The sequence below is a fragment of the Eschrichtius robustus genome, chromosome 4 (assembly GCF_028021215.1).
Source record: "Eschrichtius robustus isolate mEscRob2 chromosome 4, mEscRob2.pri, whole genome shotgun sequence".
In the NCBI taxonomy this organism is placed as follows: domain Eukaryota; kingdom Metazoa; phylum Chordata; class Mammalia; order Artiodactyla; family Eschrichtiidae; genus Eschrichtius; species Eschrichtius robustus.
Window position 1 is genome coordinate 57,668,401 of NC_090827.1, and position 14,953 is coordinate 57,683,353.

At 42.1% G+C, this 14,953-nt stretch overlaps 1 protein-coding gene across 3 annotated transcripts in view; it reads right to left on the reverse strand.

The window, feature by feature from the left end:
* Positions 1 to 14,953, reverse strand: part of ANXA3 (annexin A3) — a 63,672-nt gene that overhangs the window by 14,254 nt on the left and 34,465 nt on the right. For all 3 annotated transcript variants that reach the window (XM_068542133.1, XM_068542134.1, XM_068542135.1), the window contains exons 4-7: positions 14,840 to 14,934; positions 12,115 to 12,228; positions 8,160 to 8,250; positions 2,905 to 2,984 (exon numbers count right to left, since the gene is read on the reverse strand). In XM_068542133.1, the coding sequence (XP_068398234.1) occupies positions 2,905 to 2,984; positions 8,160 to 8,250; positions 12,115 to 12,228; positions 14,840 to 14,934 (380 nt within the window). The remainder of the gene's footprint in view (positions 1 to 2,904; positions 2,985 to 8,159; positions 8,251 to 12,114; positions 12,229 to 14,839; positions 14,935 to 14,953) is intronic.

The following is a 14,953-nucleotide window of genomic DNA, read 5'->3' on the forward strand; positions in this document are numbered from 1 at the left end:
GTGAAATCTAATGTCCACACAGACACTTTCACATGAATGTTTACAGAAGTTTTTGTTCGTAATTGCCAAAACTTGGAAGCAACCAAGATGCCCTTCAACAGGTGAATAAACTGTGGCATATCCATACAATGCAATAGTACTCAGTGATAAAAAGGAAATGAGTTATCAAGCCATGAAAAGGGGCAGTCTGAAAAGCCTGCATACTGCATGATTCCAACTATAGGACAGTCTGGAAAAGGCAAAACTATAGAGATAAAGAGATCACTGGTTACCAGGCATTCAGAGGGAGAAAGAGGGATGAATAGCTGGAGCACAGATGATTTTTAGGGCAGTAAAACCATTCTGTATGATACTGTAGTGGTGGACACAAGACATTACACATTTCTCAAAACCCATAGAATGTATAACACAAAGAGTGAGTCCTAATGTAAACTATGGACTTTAGTTAATAATAATGTGTCAGTTCATTCATTCATCATCTAATTCATCATCTAATTCTTTTATCATTCATTCGTCAACTATAACCAATGTACCACACTAGTGCAGATGTTAACAACAGGGGTCACTGTGAGGGGGGAGGAGGGGCATATGGGAGCTTTCTGTAGTTTCTGCTGCATTTTTCTCAAATCTAAAACTGCTCTAAAAAATAAAGTCTATTAAAATAAACCAAAACCTCAAGGATTCCCCACTAACTCTACTGTTGAAGGCTCTGTGGCTAAGTGCGTGTGCTTGTACACAAATAATTCAGCACATTATAGCAAGAGGGGAGACGGAGAAGGAAAAGAAGATTGCCTGAATTATTTTGCAAATTATAGGTGAATGAAACATTTGGCTATAATACTTTAAAAATGCATTTGTTCCAAACCAGTGGTTACCAGCAGGGAGAGGGAAGGGGGGAGGGGCATTATAGGAGTAGGGGAGTCAGAGGTACAAACTATCAGGTATAAAACATGCTCTAAGGACATATTGTACAACACAGGGAATATAGCCAATATTTTACGATAACTATAAATGGAGTATAACCTTTAAATAGTGTGAATCACTATACTGTACACCTGTAACATATAATATTGTAGAGAAACTATACTTCAATATAAATAAATAAATAATAAATAAAAATTTTTAAAAATGCATTTGTTCCTATTTGCAAACATTAGGTCTTTGTATGCCTGCCTGATTTTTTTTTTAAACTACTCTTTTTTTCTCTTATTTAATTTACTTATTTTTGGCTGCGTTGGGTGTTCATTGCTGCACGCGGGCTTTCTCTAGTTGCAGCGAGCGGGGGCTACTCTTCCTTGCGGTGCGCGGGCTTCTTATTGTGGTGGCTTCTCTTGTTGTGGAGCATGGGCTCTAGGCACGCAGGCTTCAGTAGCTGTGGCACACGGGCTTCAGTAGTTGTGGCTCATGGGCTCTAGAGTGCAGGGTCAGTAGTCGTGGCGCACGGGCTTAGTTGCTCTGAGGCATGCGGGATCCTCCCGAACCAGGGCTCGAACCCATGTCCCCTGCACTAGCAGGCGGATTCTTAACCCCTGCGCCACCAGGGAAGCCCCGGCCTGCCTGATTTTTGCATGATTTCTTTTCTCGGTTTCTTTCAGTGCTGCTGCTACTCTGCTCTAACTAGTCATCCCTAGTTTGCCGCCTTCTTGTCCTCCTTTCATCATTCACTCTGCTCCAATAATAAAAACGCTGATGATCACTGGTATTAATTACAATAAGCCAGCACCACCACGTATTGATAACTTTCTCTGTGCTAAGTATTTCACACTCTTTCTCTCTTAATCTTCACAACACGCTCTGAGGCTGGTACTGTTATTATTTTAATTGTACAGATGTGAAATGAAGGCTTTGAGGCTTGACTTAAAGTAACTCGTCTCAGCATATAAAGCTAGCAGGCAGCAGAGGAGCACAAGACTCCAGGTCTTATTCTGAAACCCTTCCCAGGAGCCTTGCTCTCCACTGCCTTCTGGGGGCGTGTGTGCTCACGTGCACACAAGCAGATCTGCACTTATGAGTACAGACCTGTGGGATCGTATGTTTGCAGCGATACCTCATCAGTTTGAGTTTGTAGGTTCAAACGTCATAAGGTTGTCACCACTGGAAACAACTGAAACCATAATTAGGATAAACTGTTCCTTAGTGGCATGATGCCTCACTTTGCCAAGTGCTGCTTCAACCCTCAGGCTGGGATGGTTGTTGGGATTTTCTCACACGTTAAGGGCTGCGTAAATCAGCTGAAAGAGGCTGTTGAGATGGGGCTTAAATCATTTCCTCTCTTACACACACCTATGACTCTATCTCATCCTTGCTCACCGCCTTTTTTATAAAATCAAGAGCCTCCTAAAAAGAGACGGCAAGGTATGGTCTCATTTGGTCACATGGTGATGAATGGCTTAGCAGCTCTTCCAAAGGGGGCAAGGCAAGGATGCAGTTCCAGCAAGCCACATTTTTTAAATCCTGAGACTGATATACCCATCTCTGAAGATAATTCATCTGTATCATGCGTCCTACTTAATTTAAGTGCCACCAAAAGAAATATATATTCTTTCGAGTCCAGAAGAAAATCAACATGTTCTTAAAAATGAAGACATAATGGAAATGAACAATTATTTTTCTTCCAGATGAACATGCAGAACATCTTCTAATGTATTATGAAACCTGATCAAAATACGTTTATCCATATACTGACCAAAACAAGATTTTTTGGTTGCATCACTATGTTATACCTTTATGAGGGTGGTTAAATATTATACTGCGTGGTGGCAATGCAAATGTAAGATGAACAAATCATTTCAAAAGGAAAACTGCAATCTCATCGTCTCACTTTGGTTATTTTCAAACACCCTAGAAACTATTATTGACCATGCAGCTTATTGGGGACTTCAAAAGTAAAAAATAAAACCTTACATCTGCCAAAGTCAACAGAGCTTTCCGGAAGTCACCAGATGTTTCAGAACTAATTTCATCTCCAAGACTCTTCTTATACACTGAAACCAGATAAGAATGAAATTAAGCCTTGATGAACTAAAAAATATTATTATAAAACACAGAAAAGCTTAAAATGTCAACATTGGCAAGGAATGAGTACCTGATAAAATAAATCTTGTTTCTTCTTTTTTTTAAAAAATTTTTAGTGCTCTTCTGATATGGATACATTCTTCTTGTAACTATTACTGTAGTGTGTGGTGTGATAGATGCACAAGAACAGAAACAACTGCCATTCTGGATCAAGTCATGGTTCATTTTATCTGACAAAGGCACTAAGGAAGGTATAGTGAGAAAGCTAGGATGGGCAAGCTGTTAGTTTGCCTTCCAATTTCTATTATGTCCGCCTTCCATAGGAATAGAACCCTGGCCTTAAGCAAGATATAATGTACACAGCTTAAAGACCACATTCTCAGCTCTCCTCTTGGCAATGAAACGTAGGCAGACCTACGTGACATTGCTGGGAAATCTCCTTAATGAAGGCTCATGCCAATCTTAGTCCCTTACTCCATCCTACTGCCTGGTGTGTAGATTGATCACTGGAGCTTGGGCAGCCATCTTGGTCTATGCAGGACTATATCTGAGCGATGGCATAAAAATAAGCAGGAAGGGGCCTGGGTTCCTGAAAGTTCTGAGGCGCTGTCATGCCAGTCCTAGAATTGTCTATCTCCAGACTGCTTCTACATATGAGATCAATAAATGTATATCTTATTTAAACCACTGTTATTTTTCTGTTTTATTGACTCTAACCCTAATCTTAACGCATACAGTTAGAATGTATTATCTGATAGCTCTCAAAAGTAAGAAAGCTTCCTGAAAACATACTGTTTCCCCATAACAAATGCCAACTGTGTGTTTGCATATTTTAGTACTGAATAGTTGTAGCTCCTTTTGCATAGCCTGTGATGTGCAGTGTCCACTGAATTTTAAATCTCTGTTCTGCTCCACCCATGGAGTAGTGATTCTCTTCGAGCCACTGTATACCTGGATGCAGCTGACACCAGGTGGCTCTCTGAACTCCACCTGCATCACCCTCAAGACCGCTATAAAATTAGTCATATGAATGCTTGTCCTTTTAAATCAGTAAAAGACAACTATAGAAAGTGATGTGAGATTATCTAATAGCAAGAACTGTGTTGAGAGAGAAATTCTTCCAGCGTGATTTTAATAAGTCTCTTTTTATGAAATCTATAATTTTCCAGAGCAATTCAAGTAAACAAAATCCACTATAAAGACAGATTATTTATCTAAGTAATAATAATATTTAGTAGGCATCACTTTTCCTAATAGTCACGTTATTGTTACATCTCTCCTTCCTTCACTCTATGAAAAAAATTCTTTAGTTTAAAAATATCAAGCCAAATAAATGAAGCTCTCAATTGTTAGAATTTGGGGAAGTACTTTATAATTTTAGAATTATCTACATGAGTCTCACACAGCCTCCCACGCCTCTCCTCTACCCCAGGTATTTTGCAGGAAACTAGACTAAAAATATGAAAATTATTTCGATGCAAGTTGAAAACTACCTTATGCATTTTGAGACACAATAGGGTACAGAAAAACAGATACAATGTTTTAATAGTGCAGAAGCTGAACTTAAGAGTTCTTGATCCTGATTCAATGTTCTCTCATGCACCATTAACTTTAGAATACTGGAAAGAGTCCAGAATTTAGCTCTCTATTCATTTAGGTGCTATTGTATCATTGTAGTGTGTGAGCCACTCAATATGCCTGGTCCTTTTATGAGGGTCAAGTTGATAGGTCCTCTGATGGATTTCTAATGCATGGGTCACCATTGCACATTACATGATGCCATCACTCTTGCTACAGTTGACTGCATCAGGGCTGGCATCTGCCTATAAGTGGCCAGCTGTCTACAAGGTGACCTGGTGGGAGAACTTTGCCCAAAAGAAGGCTCTCTACTAGATAGTGCCTTTCTGAGCCCACTGAATCTTCTCTTAGGGAGTGAGATGTACAGAATTTTTTAAAATTTATTTATTTATTTATTTTTGGCTACATTGGGTCTTCGTTGCTGCACACAGGCTTTCTCTAGTTGTGGCAAGTGGGGGCTACTCTTGGTTGCAGTGCACAGGCTTCTCATCGCGGTGGCTTCTCTTGTTGCGGAGCACAGGCTCTAGGTTCGTGGGCTTCAGTGGTTGTGGCACACGGGCTCAGTACTTGTGGCTCGTGGTCTCTAGAGCACAGGCTTCAGTAGTTGTGGCGCATGGGCTAGTTGCTCTGCGGCATGTGGGATCTTCCCGGACCAGGGCTCGAACCCGTGTCTCCTGCACTGGCAGGCGGGTTCTTAACCACTGCGCCATCAGGGAAGCCCCAGAATTTTTTTAAAAGAGTAACAAAGAAGTGGAAAGACCCCCAGAAATAAGACACAAAACACAAGTCAAGAATAACAGCCAGAAACCACAGGCAAATAGAAACCTTGAGTAGACAAACGTCATGTGGTAAGGGAAGAGAAGTTTCTTGGTGGCGTCAAGAACAGTAGAGGCAGAGGGGGAGGGGAAAGAGTTACTAGGATGAAGATGTGCACAGGGAGCAGTGGATGTCTCATGCTGAGGGAGTGACTAGACAGCTGAGTCCCTAGCTGTGTCCTGAATCTCTGTACAGCTCGGCTATACCTGATTGAGACTATTTCCTTCTTTTACTTCTTGTGTATCATGAATCCCTACTTACCAAGGGAACCTAGATGCAGTTCAATTCCTTGTAGCCTTAGAGAACTTAACTCACCCAGATACCAGAGCATCTGGTAACTTTGAACAATGACCACTTGTCATATTTGCAAAACAACAGTCCTAAATGCTAAGACATTCACTTGGCTCTTAAGATCCCAGATCTCAATCTTAAGGATATTCATTCAATGAATATTTGAATTTATCCCTCACTGTTCTGGGCACTGGAGATATAGCAGTGAGCAAAACAGACAAAAATCGCCCCCTTCATAGAGCATGTTACATCCTAGGGTTGTTTGTACATAAATGCTGAACTCCAGGGAGAATCTTGGGGCCAGTCAACTCATGGAGCGGTAACTCTTCTAAGAAACGCAAGGAAGTAACATAGCATCTGGGGGTAGAGCCCCTGGATCTGATGACTTTTTTACATGTACATCTTGTTGAACTGAGGGAACCAAATATGTTAAACACCTACAATGTACCCATTTGTGCCCATTATTAAGCAATTATCTCATCTACCCCAAATTTGTCCTTCTAGACCTTGCTTTGTGGAGCTGGGGTTGGGACTCTGCAAATAACATTTCTCTTTTATCCCCCATCCTCCACTTCCCTGTCAGTTTCCACCAACGGGGGGAGTAGAGGGAGATGAGATGGAAGGCAGGAGGAGGAAGGAAGGACATGCTGTTATTGGCTTGTGATTCACATCAGTGTCAGCCCAGTGACAGGCTTTCACCCTGACAGCAGCAGTTGGCTCCAGGCTCCTAGAACAAGTCACCTGTTTACATTCCCGTGGAGGTACTAGCTCCGGCTAGATGGAGGCCCTTCCCCTTCACAGAGATCTGAACTCCAGTTCCTAGGGCCTCTCCTCTGAGCCCCTGAAGTACCAACACCAGAAAGCGGTGCCCTCCTCTGAGCTTCTAGTTTCTGAAAATCCCAATCTCTTCCTTTGTCGTCCCAGCCTTGAGGATTATACCTCTGAGCTGTGTTTCCGTTTTGCCTTTTCAGTCCTCCAAAAAGGTACTTAAGCAATTCTCTACATTAAATTCGCTCCGTTAAAATACCTAGTGCATTTCTGTTTTTCTGACTAGACCTCATTAGCATACCAACAATAAAACAGTCACTCACCTATCATTGAGGTTATTTACCTTCTAATGGAAATTTCTCAAAGTAACCTCTTTAACACCCATCTGGGGGCCGGTATATCCTTTTTTTGGACCTTTCCTACCACAGAAGTTTCCTAAAGCACAGCTGGCCACCCTGATACAAAAACATAGACACCATGGCTCCCTTAAGGTACTTGGACGTGGTGACAGGGAGAGGTTGTTTAATAAGAATTGGGCTGGTCTTTGTCCCTGGCTCCTGGGAGGTAACCTCTAAATACTTACAATTTCCCCAATAATAAGAATTTCATTGTTATTCATGGAGGGGCCCCTGAACCACACCTGAGTTTATGCTAACGAGATGACTCTGGATGGGGCTTGGTCACACCAGAAAGACCAACCAATGTGACTAAAGTGTTAAGGCTTTGAGCCACATGATATCAGCCTGACATCTAGCGGGAGGAGGGGACTAAAGATGGAGTTCAGTCACATGGCCAGTGATGGAGTCAATCATGCCTGTGTAATAAAACCCTGGACACCACAGATCAAGTGAGCTTCCCTGGTTGGCAGTTATACATGGCTGGGCTGGGAGGGGGACGCACCCTGAAGACATGGGAGCTCTGCGTTCAGGACCCTCCCAGACTTTTCCCTATGCATCTCTTCACTCCACCAGTCTTGATTTACATTCTTTATAGAAAACCATAATTGTAAGTATAGAGCTTTCTTGAGTTCTGTGAGCCATTCTAGTGAGTTATTGAACCTGAGGGGGTAGTAAGAATCTGTTGCCATTTGGTCAGAAGCGCATGTGGCCTGGGAACACCTGAGCTTGTGGCTGGTGTTTGAAGTCAGAGTAGTTTTGTGGGGACCGTGCCCTTAACCTGTGAAGTCACCCTAACCGTGGGTTGTTAGTGTCAGAATTGCATTGCAGGGGCTTTCTACTTTTTACACAGCTAACAGACTCTTAGGGCTTTAGCTAATTATACTGAAGCCACATGTTCAACACATCCTCTAAATGGTTCATCTAATTTCCCACCCCAAAATCATGAGTGGTTTTTAACACATAATATGAATATACAATGATTTGAGTGTCTTACATTGATGAAAATGGTTGATTCAATTAAGCAGTGATTGCTGAGAGTGAAATCCACGATAGCTGTAATGTTATAAATGCAAAGCATTAATGCCATTGTTATGTAGCAGTTCCTAGCTCAGATCATATTAAAATTTTCTTCAGAAATCCACAGTCCTTAGCCCATTTTAGAATGTGTCTTCCTTTTTACGGTCTTGCCTCCTCAAAACCACTTGTGAAGAAACATTGGTGGGTTTCTGGGAAAAGCAGCATTGGCTCCTATAGGTGTGAACAGGGGTAAAGGTAAGCAGAAAATAAGATCACCTGTATAGTAGGCTTGGCCAATCTCCTTCATCTGCCTGCTTGTCCTGGTGGTTAAGATTTCAATCAGTGCATCTTCATTTGTTCCCGTGCCCTAAGAAGAAAAAGGAAATCTATTTTTAGAACACTTTAAAAAAAACCTAGTTTCATGCATTGTGGTCTTAACATCTTGTTTTCCACAGGTGAAAAGAACAGTTTTTAGTCAATCAACATAAGGTCCTCTATTGCTCTAAAGTGGTTTTCTAATTTTCCATATATTTTAGTATTAAAATAACATGAATCATCTGAAGTTAACCGATATTAAGCTTCTAAAGAAAATGTCCTACTCTACTGTAAAACTCCTTTGAATAATTCCAGGAAGAAACAGTATAAAGGGAAAGCCTATGTCATTCAGTACCAAAAGTGAGCATTCAAATATGTCATTGGGGGCTTCCCTGGTGGCGCAGTGGTTGAGAGTCTGCCTGCCAATGCAGGGGACACGGGTTCGAGCCCTGGTCTGGGAAGATCCCACATGCCGCGGAGCGACTAGGCCCGTGAGCCACAACTACTGAGCCTGCGCTCTAGAGCCCGCGAGCCACAACTACTGAGCCTGCGCGTCTGGAGCTTGTGCTCCGCAACAAGAGAGGCCGCGACAGTGAGAGGCCCGTGCACCGCGATGAAGAGTGGCCCCCGCTCGCCGCAACTGGAGAAAGCCCTTGCACAGAAACGAAGACCCAACGCAGCCAAAAATAAATTAATAAATTAATTAAAAAAAATATGTCATTGTATTTAGAAAGGGCTCTGCAATTCTTCTGAATGAGTCCATACTTGTACCAACGCACTTGGTTGGTCAGCATGGATCCTCCTCTTCATTCAGGGAGATTTTTAAAGCCTCAGTAATTGTATGTCATGAGCCTAGTTGGTTTGGGGACTAGTGCTTCCTGAGTCTTGGTTTATACTGAGGTCACTGAATCACACTGAGACTTCAACAGAAGCCATTTACGTTAGGACTTGACCAAATAAGGCCAATGTAGCATAAGAAAAGAGGCTGAATTCTGTCCCTCTGTGACAGATTCCTAGTTCCCCCCAGTAGCTCTCCTTTTTTTAATAAATTACTTATTTATTTATTTCATTAGTTACTTACTTTTAAATAAACTTTTTCGGGGTTTTTTGGTTGTTCTTCTTTTTTAAAATTTTATTGGAGTATAGCTGATTTACAATGTTGTGTTAGTTTCAGGGGTACAGCAAAGTGATTCAGTTATACATAAACATATATTCATTCTTTATCAGATTCTTTTCTCATATAGGTTATCACAGATTATTGAGTAGAGTTCCCTGTGCTATACAGCAGGTCCTTGCTGGTTATCTATCTTATATATTGTAATGTGTGTATGTTAATCCCAAGCTCCTGCTTTATTTTAGAGCAGTTTTAGGTTTAGGGCAAAACTGAGAAGATCCAGTATCTCTTTTATCTTCCTTGATTAGTCATAGAACCCCCATTTTTTAACTTAGCACAAAGCTAACCAAATAAAGACCATATTTCTCAGCTTCCCTTAGAGCTAGGTTTATCCACATAACTAAATTCTGATCGATGGAATATATGTGAAGCGTCACGTACAATTTCAGAGAGTCCTTAAAGAGAAAGGATGAACACGTCTTTGTCTCTTACTCTTTTCAGTTGACTGCAATAAAGATATAATGGCTGGATGTTGAGCTGCCATCTAGCCAAGAAGCGGAATCTACAGGCTGAAGATGGCAGAACCTCGAGCCTGAAGGTCTGATAATGATGGTGCCACGATACCCAGCTCTGGGTTGCTTCCTTTGGAATTCTTTTACATAAGAGGGAAACATTTCTAATCCTTGGTGGCGAATCTAATTCTTACCATTTCACCTGCTCAACTGTCCCCCATGTGGCAGCCATAGAAATGCACTGCTGAGATTTCATGTCAAGAGAATATACTGCCAAGAATGTAGTTAGCTGGCAGCCTCCAACTGCCACACCTTTGGATCTGTCACACAGTTCACACTGAGGTCATGCTCTCTCCAGGCTGCTCTCAGCCATGACTGCGCATGGAAGGGGAACTGGAGCTGGGCCATTCCTGCCCCATGTAGGACCCTCCAAAGGGCACCCTTTGCTCAGGGGCTCCCCATCAGCTTGCCGTGGCTTTCTTACAGCAGCACTGCAGACTGAGGCTCTTCCTATCTGAGCCTCCTTCTGTCCCTCTCTCCTTTCACAGGTGTCAGACCTGTATTGCAGTCAGAAGTTTCACCCCACTTACGCTGCTCTGTCTCTGCTTTATCCTTCACAAGGATTTCCCCCAATAAATCTCTTGTACATTTAATTCCATCCTGCCATCTGCTTCTTGGGTGCCCACACCTCTTCCACAGAAAAGAAAATAACTCCTGTCTCTGATGGGAAGGCAGAGCCTTGCTTCAGACCTGGACTCCTTCCTTTCCCTCCTTCTGGTCAACAAATATGTTGAGCACCTATCTCATTGCAGGCTTTCCTCTAGGAATAGAGGAGGTTCCTCGAGTGGTGAGGTTCCCTGATATGATGGAGGTTTGCCTTTTAATTGGATGGAAAAAAAATAATACGTAAATCAACAAAACACCAAATACATAAAATACCAATGTGTAAAATACCAAAAATTTAACAAGATAATTTTAGATAGTAATAGATAGCAATTTAAAAAATTAAACTGAGTGAATGAATAGAAAATATCTGGAAGAAAATCATTCCTGAGGGAAAGAACATCACATATAAAGACCTCAAGACAGGAATAAGCTGAGAATGTCCAAGGAGCAGCGAGAAGGCCAGTACAGCTACAGCACTGAATTGGGGTGGCCGGCAGCGGAGGAGAGGGTGTGATGATCAGTTTTATGTGTCAGTCTGGCCAGGCCACAGTCCTCAGTTATTCAATCAAACAGTAATCCAGTGTTGCTCTGAAGGTATTTTGTAGCTAAAGTCCATTATCAATTGACTTTAAGTAAGGCTGAGTACCTTAGATATTCTACGTGAGCCTAATTCAGTCAAGAAGCCTTAATTAAGAGCAGAGCTGAGGCTTCTCTGAAAAAGCAGAGATTCTACCTGTGGGCAGGAGCTCCAGCTTGTGCTAAGAGTTCCAGCCTGCCCTTCCTAACAGCCTGCCCTACAGATTTCAGATTTGCCTAGCAAGCTGGATAATCGTGTAACCAATTCCTTGCAATCAGTCTCTTACTCTATACCTCCTGCCTACTGGTTCTGCTTCTCTGGGGAATCCTGACTGATACAGATAGAATTTTAAAAAGCCGTAGAGACAGACAGGAGCCAGACTCTGTTGGGTGATGAAGGTCATGATAAGGAGTTTGGATGTTCAGTAGTCAAAACCATTGGAGATTTATGCAGGTGAATAGTATAATCTGATTCTAAAAGTATCTTTATACAAATAATTTTGGCTATTCTGTGGTGAATGGATTTGAGGTGGGCAAAAATAGAGGCAAAGGGACCAGTTCCGGGGATATTGATATGGTCCAGTCAAGAGATGATAGTGGTTGAACGAGAATGAAAGCAATGGATTTGGAGGGAGGGACATGCACACATTTTTGATGGATTCTGGAGTGGAGCTAATGGGCTTGTTGATAGATTTGGGAGCTTTGAAGCGTGAGAGAAGGCAAGGGATCAAGGATAGTTCTAGGTTTTTGACGTAAACAATGGGGTTAATGATGGTGCCGTTGACTCAATAACAACAAAATAAAGAATTTGACACCTCAGGTCAAAAAAACAAACAAAATTAGGCTCTGACCATATCCTTTCAGGCCAGGAACATGTGGGCTTAAGGTTCCACAACTGCTTCCCATTTCAGGGTTGTTCTACTAATTGGAGAGCACAGAATCTCCAAATCCATCACATTTACACCCATATCTCAAGTGTGCACCAGAAGAAAGTCACTCTTTCTGATAATCAAGTGCTGGGCAGAAACAGCTTGTGTAGGTCTCATACCTTCATGGATTTCTTCAGCTGTTTCGCATCAAACACTGCCGGTGGGGTCACGAGGGCCACCATGAGACACTTGAAGTGGCCAGAGAGATCACCCTTCAAGTCATCTTTCAGTTCCTAAAATTAAAAAAAAAAACCCAAAGAGAAAAGTATGAAATACTTCTCCTTTCTCTTCCTCCAAAGTCACCTAGTGAAAGATGAACACGAATGTATGAATTCAGACAAATACATGCCCATCCACAGGAGATAAACAGAAACGGTGAAAATATTTCTATGGATATTAGTCTGCATTTTATGTTCACTTCCAAAATGTTCTGTTTTATAGATGGTTTTCTGAAGGGAAGCCAGTGGAGAAGATTCTCTGAGGGCCACAGATAGGAACTGTGTATTAAAATGCATTTCCCAGGCCCTTGATGCTCTCAATGCTTGGGTTGGGGTGAGGGAAGAGGAAGGGGAGGAGGAGCCCTGTAATTCACACCCAGCTTCACTGGGAGGTGCTCTAATCCTGCCTTGCTTCTCGGTAACTGCCAAAGAGCTTTGAAGGGAAAAGGGGAGGGAAGACAGTGCTTGGTCATTTGCCTCTGGTAAAAGCGTGGAACTAGGAGGCATCAAAAGCAGTTTTCTGGCAACAACAGGGGAAACCCAAAATGTGGTAATGGGGACCTTATTGATGCTCTCCTTCAGCAGTGTTTTCATACATTACATAAGTACAGTCCATCTCCCAGGCTTGAAGGCAAGTAACATGGTTTCCATTTTTAATACCCAAAGGAGTGTTATTGAATACTTATTTTTCCTGCTCTTGATTATTTTCAGCCCTGAAGCAGAGGCTGGAAGCCTCCCAGACTGCTATGACAATGTGGGTACAGACCAACATCTTCCATGACACTTGAGGGCCCAGCTGGGGCATGCTCCTGCCGAAACAAATGGGATGGAGCCACTGTAGTCATCATGGGGTGTTTCCTCTCCAAATGCTAAATTCCACCCCCATCTGTCCTCAACCCAAGCCTTTCCAACTGAATCTTACTTCACATGCTCTCATTCTGTCCCACTGTGAGACATGGTTGTCACCCTTCAGCTCCATCCTTCCTCCATATTTTGGAAATCCTGAAAGGCCAATGGATCACTCACAATCCCTGTACATGAGTATGCTGCCTTGCCCAGAAGCTTGGCAATTCAGTTAAGTTGACAAAAGTTTATGGGGCGCCTGCTCTGTGTTAGGCACTTAATTGGTGAGTTAGACACAATCCTTACCCCTAGGACGTTACTCCCCAGTGAGAAAAACAGAAATAGTCAAAGTTAAATTTCAACATAATATGTTAAGTATCTAATAAAGGGAACACAGAGAAGGGTGTCTTAATGGAGCCCAGGGGCTCGGAGAACACTGTCAGGTGATGCCTCAGCTGCCTTGGATGGTCACTACACACTCTCAGTTCTGGACCCAATAGCCTGATTGGTTTGTGTTTCCACCCTTTCCCCTACACAGTTCATTAGCCACAGAAGCTAAAATAATCTTCAAAAAATATAGATTAGGTTATAGTATTTCCTTTCTTATAAACCTCCAATTGTTCCCTATTGTTCTTAGAATAAAATCTAAACTCTGCACCAAGACCCCAAGGTCCAGCATGTCCTAAGCCTCTCTTCAAGCTCATCTCTTCCCTCTGTTACCCTTTACTGTCTACACTCCTGCCATATTAGGACTCTTCCTGTTTCTTAAGTACTCCCAGCTTGTTTTTGCCTCAGGGCTCTTGCATTTGCTGGACATTCTGTCTGAAATGCTCTTCCCCAGATCAAGCAGAGCAGAAGCCTGAGTATTGTTTAGTCTTCATTGAGAGTAAGGTAACAACCTGTCACTGACGTTTCTTCACCACGTGATCTAAAGGAGCCATTCACCAGTCATTCTCTAGCATATCATCCATTTTAATTCTTTCATAGCGCCTACCAATATCTGAATTTGTTTTATTTATATATTTATTATTTTTTCTAATAGAATGTTAGGTCCATTAAAGAGAGGAGGCTCTGCTTTTTATTCCAGTGAATCTCCAATGTCTAGAATATCTCCTGACCTAGAGTAGTACCCCACTCCTGACACACAGTAGTTTATTACTGAACAAATAAACTGCTTGGAAAAGACACACAAAATGTTCTTGAATAGTTCTTGTATAGTTTCTGGTACTGAAGAAATATTCATCTGCCGAACAAATTAAAAAAAAATCAGTCTATAATTACGTAAACATATTAAAGTTGGAAGAGAAATTAAAGATCATCTAAGACAGGATTTATCAGATAATTGATCAGATAATTCTTTATTGTGGGGGACGGTCTTGTGCACTGCAGGATGTTTAGCAACATCCCTGACCTCTACGCACGAGATACCAGAAACATCCCCCCCCACCACCAGTTGTGATAATCAGAATGTCTGGAGACATTGCCAACTATCCCCCGGGGAGCAAAATCATTCCCGGTTTATAGCCACTGATCCAAGGCAACTCTCCTTATTCAACAGGTGAAGATAACTGAGGCCCAGAAAGATCAAATAACATGTCCAAGGCCATTCAGACAGTTAAGGGAAGAGACCAGGACTCCTATTCCAGGCTGTTGACTGGATACACAGGGTACTTTCTGTTACACTTGGCCTGAAACAAAAGATCCGTGGGCACAATCATATGGGAGCAGCCTCGATCCATTAGTGATTAGCCCTTTACTGCCTGTTATGTTAATGAAATCTTACCTTTCCATATGCTGCTTGATATTCCTTAGCAATCAGCTGCCGCTGTGCATTCGACCTCTCAGTCAGAATGCTAATGAGCGTTTTCTCATCGGTTCCTAAATGAAACGAAAATAA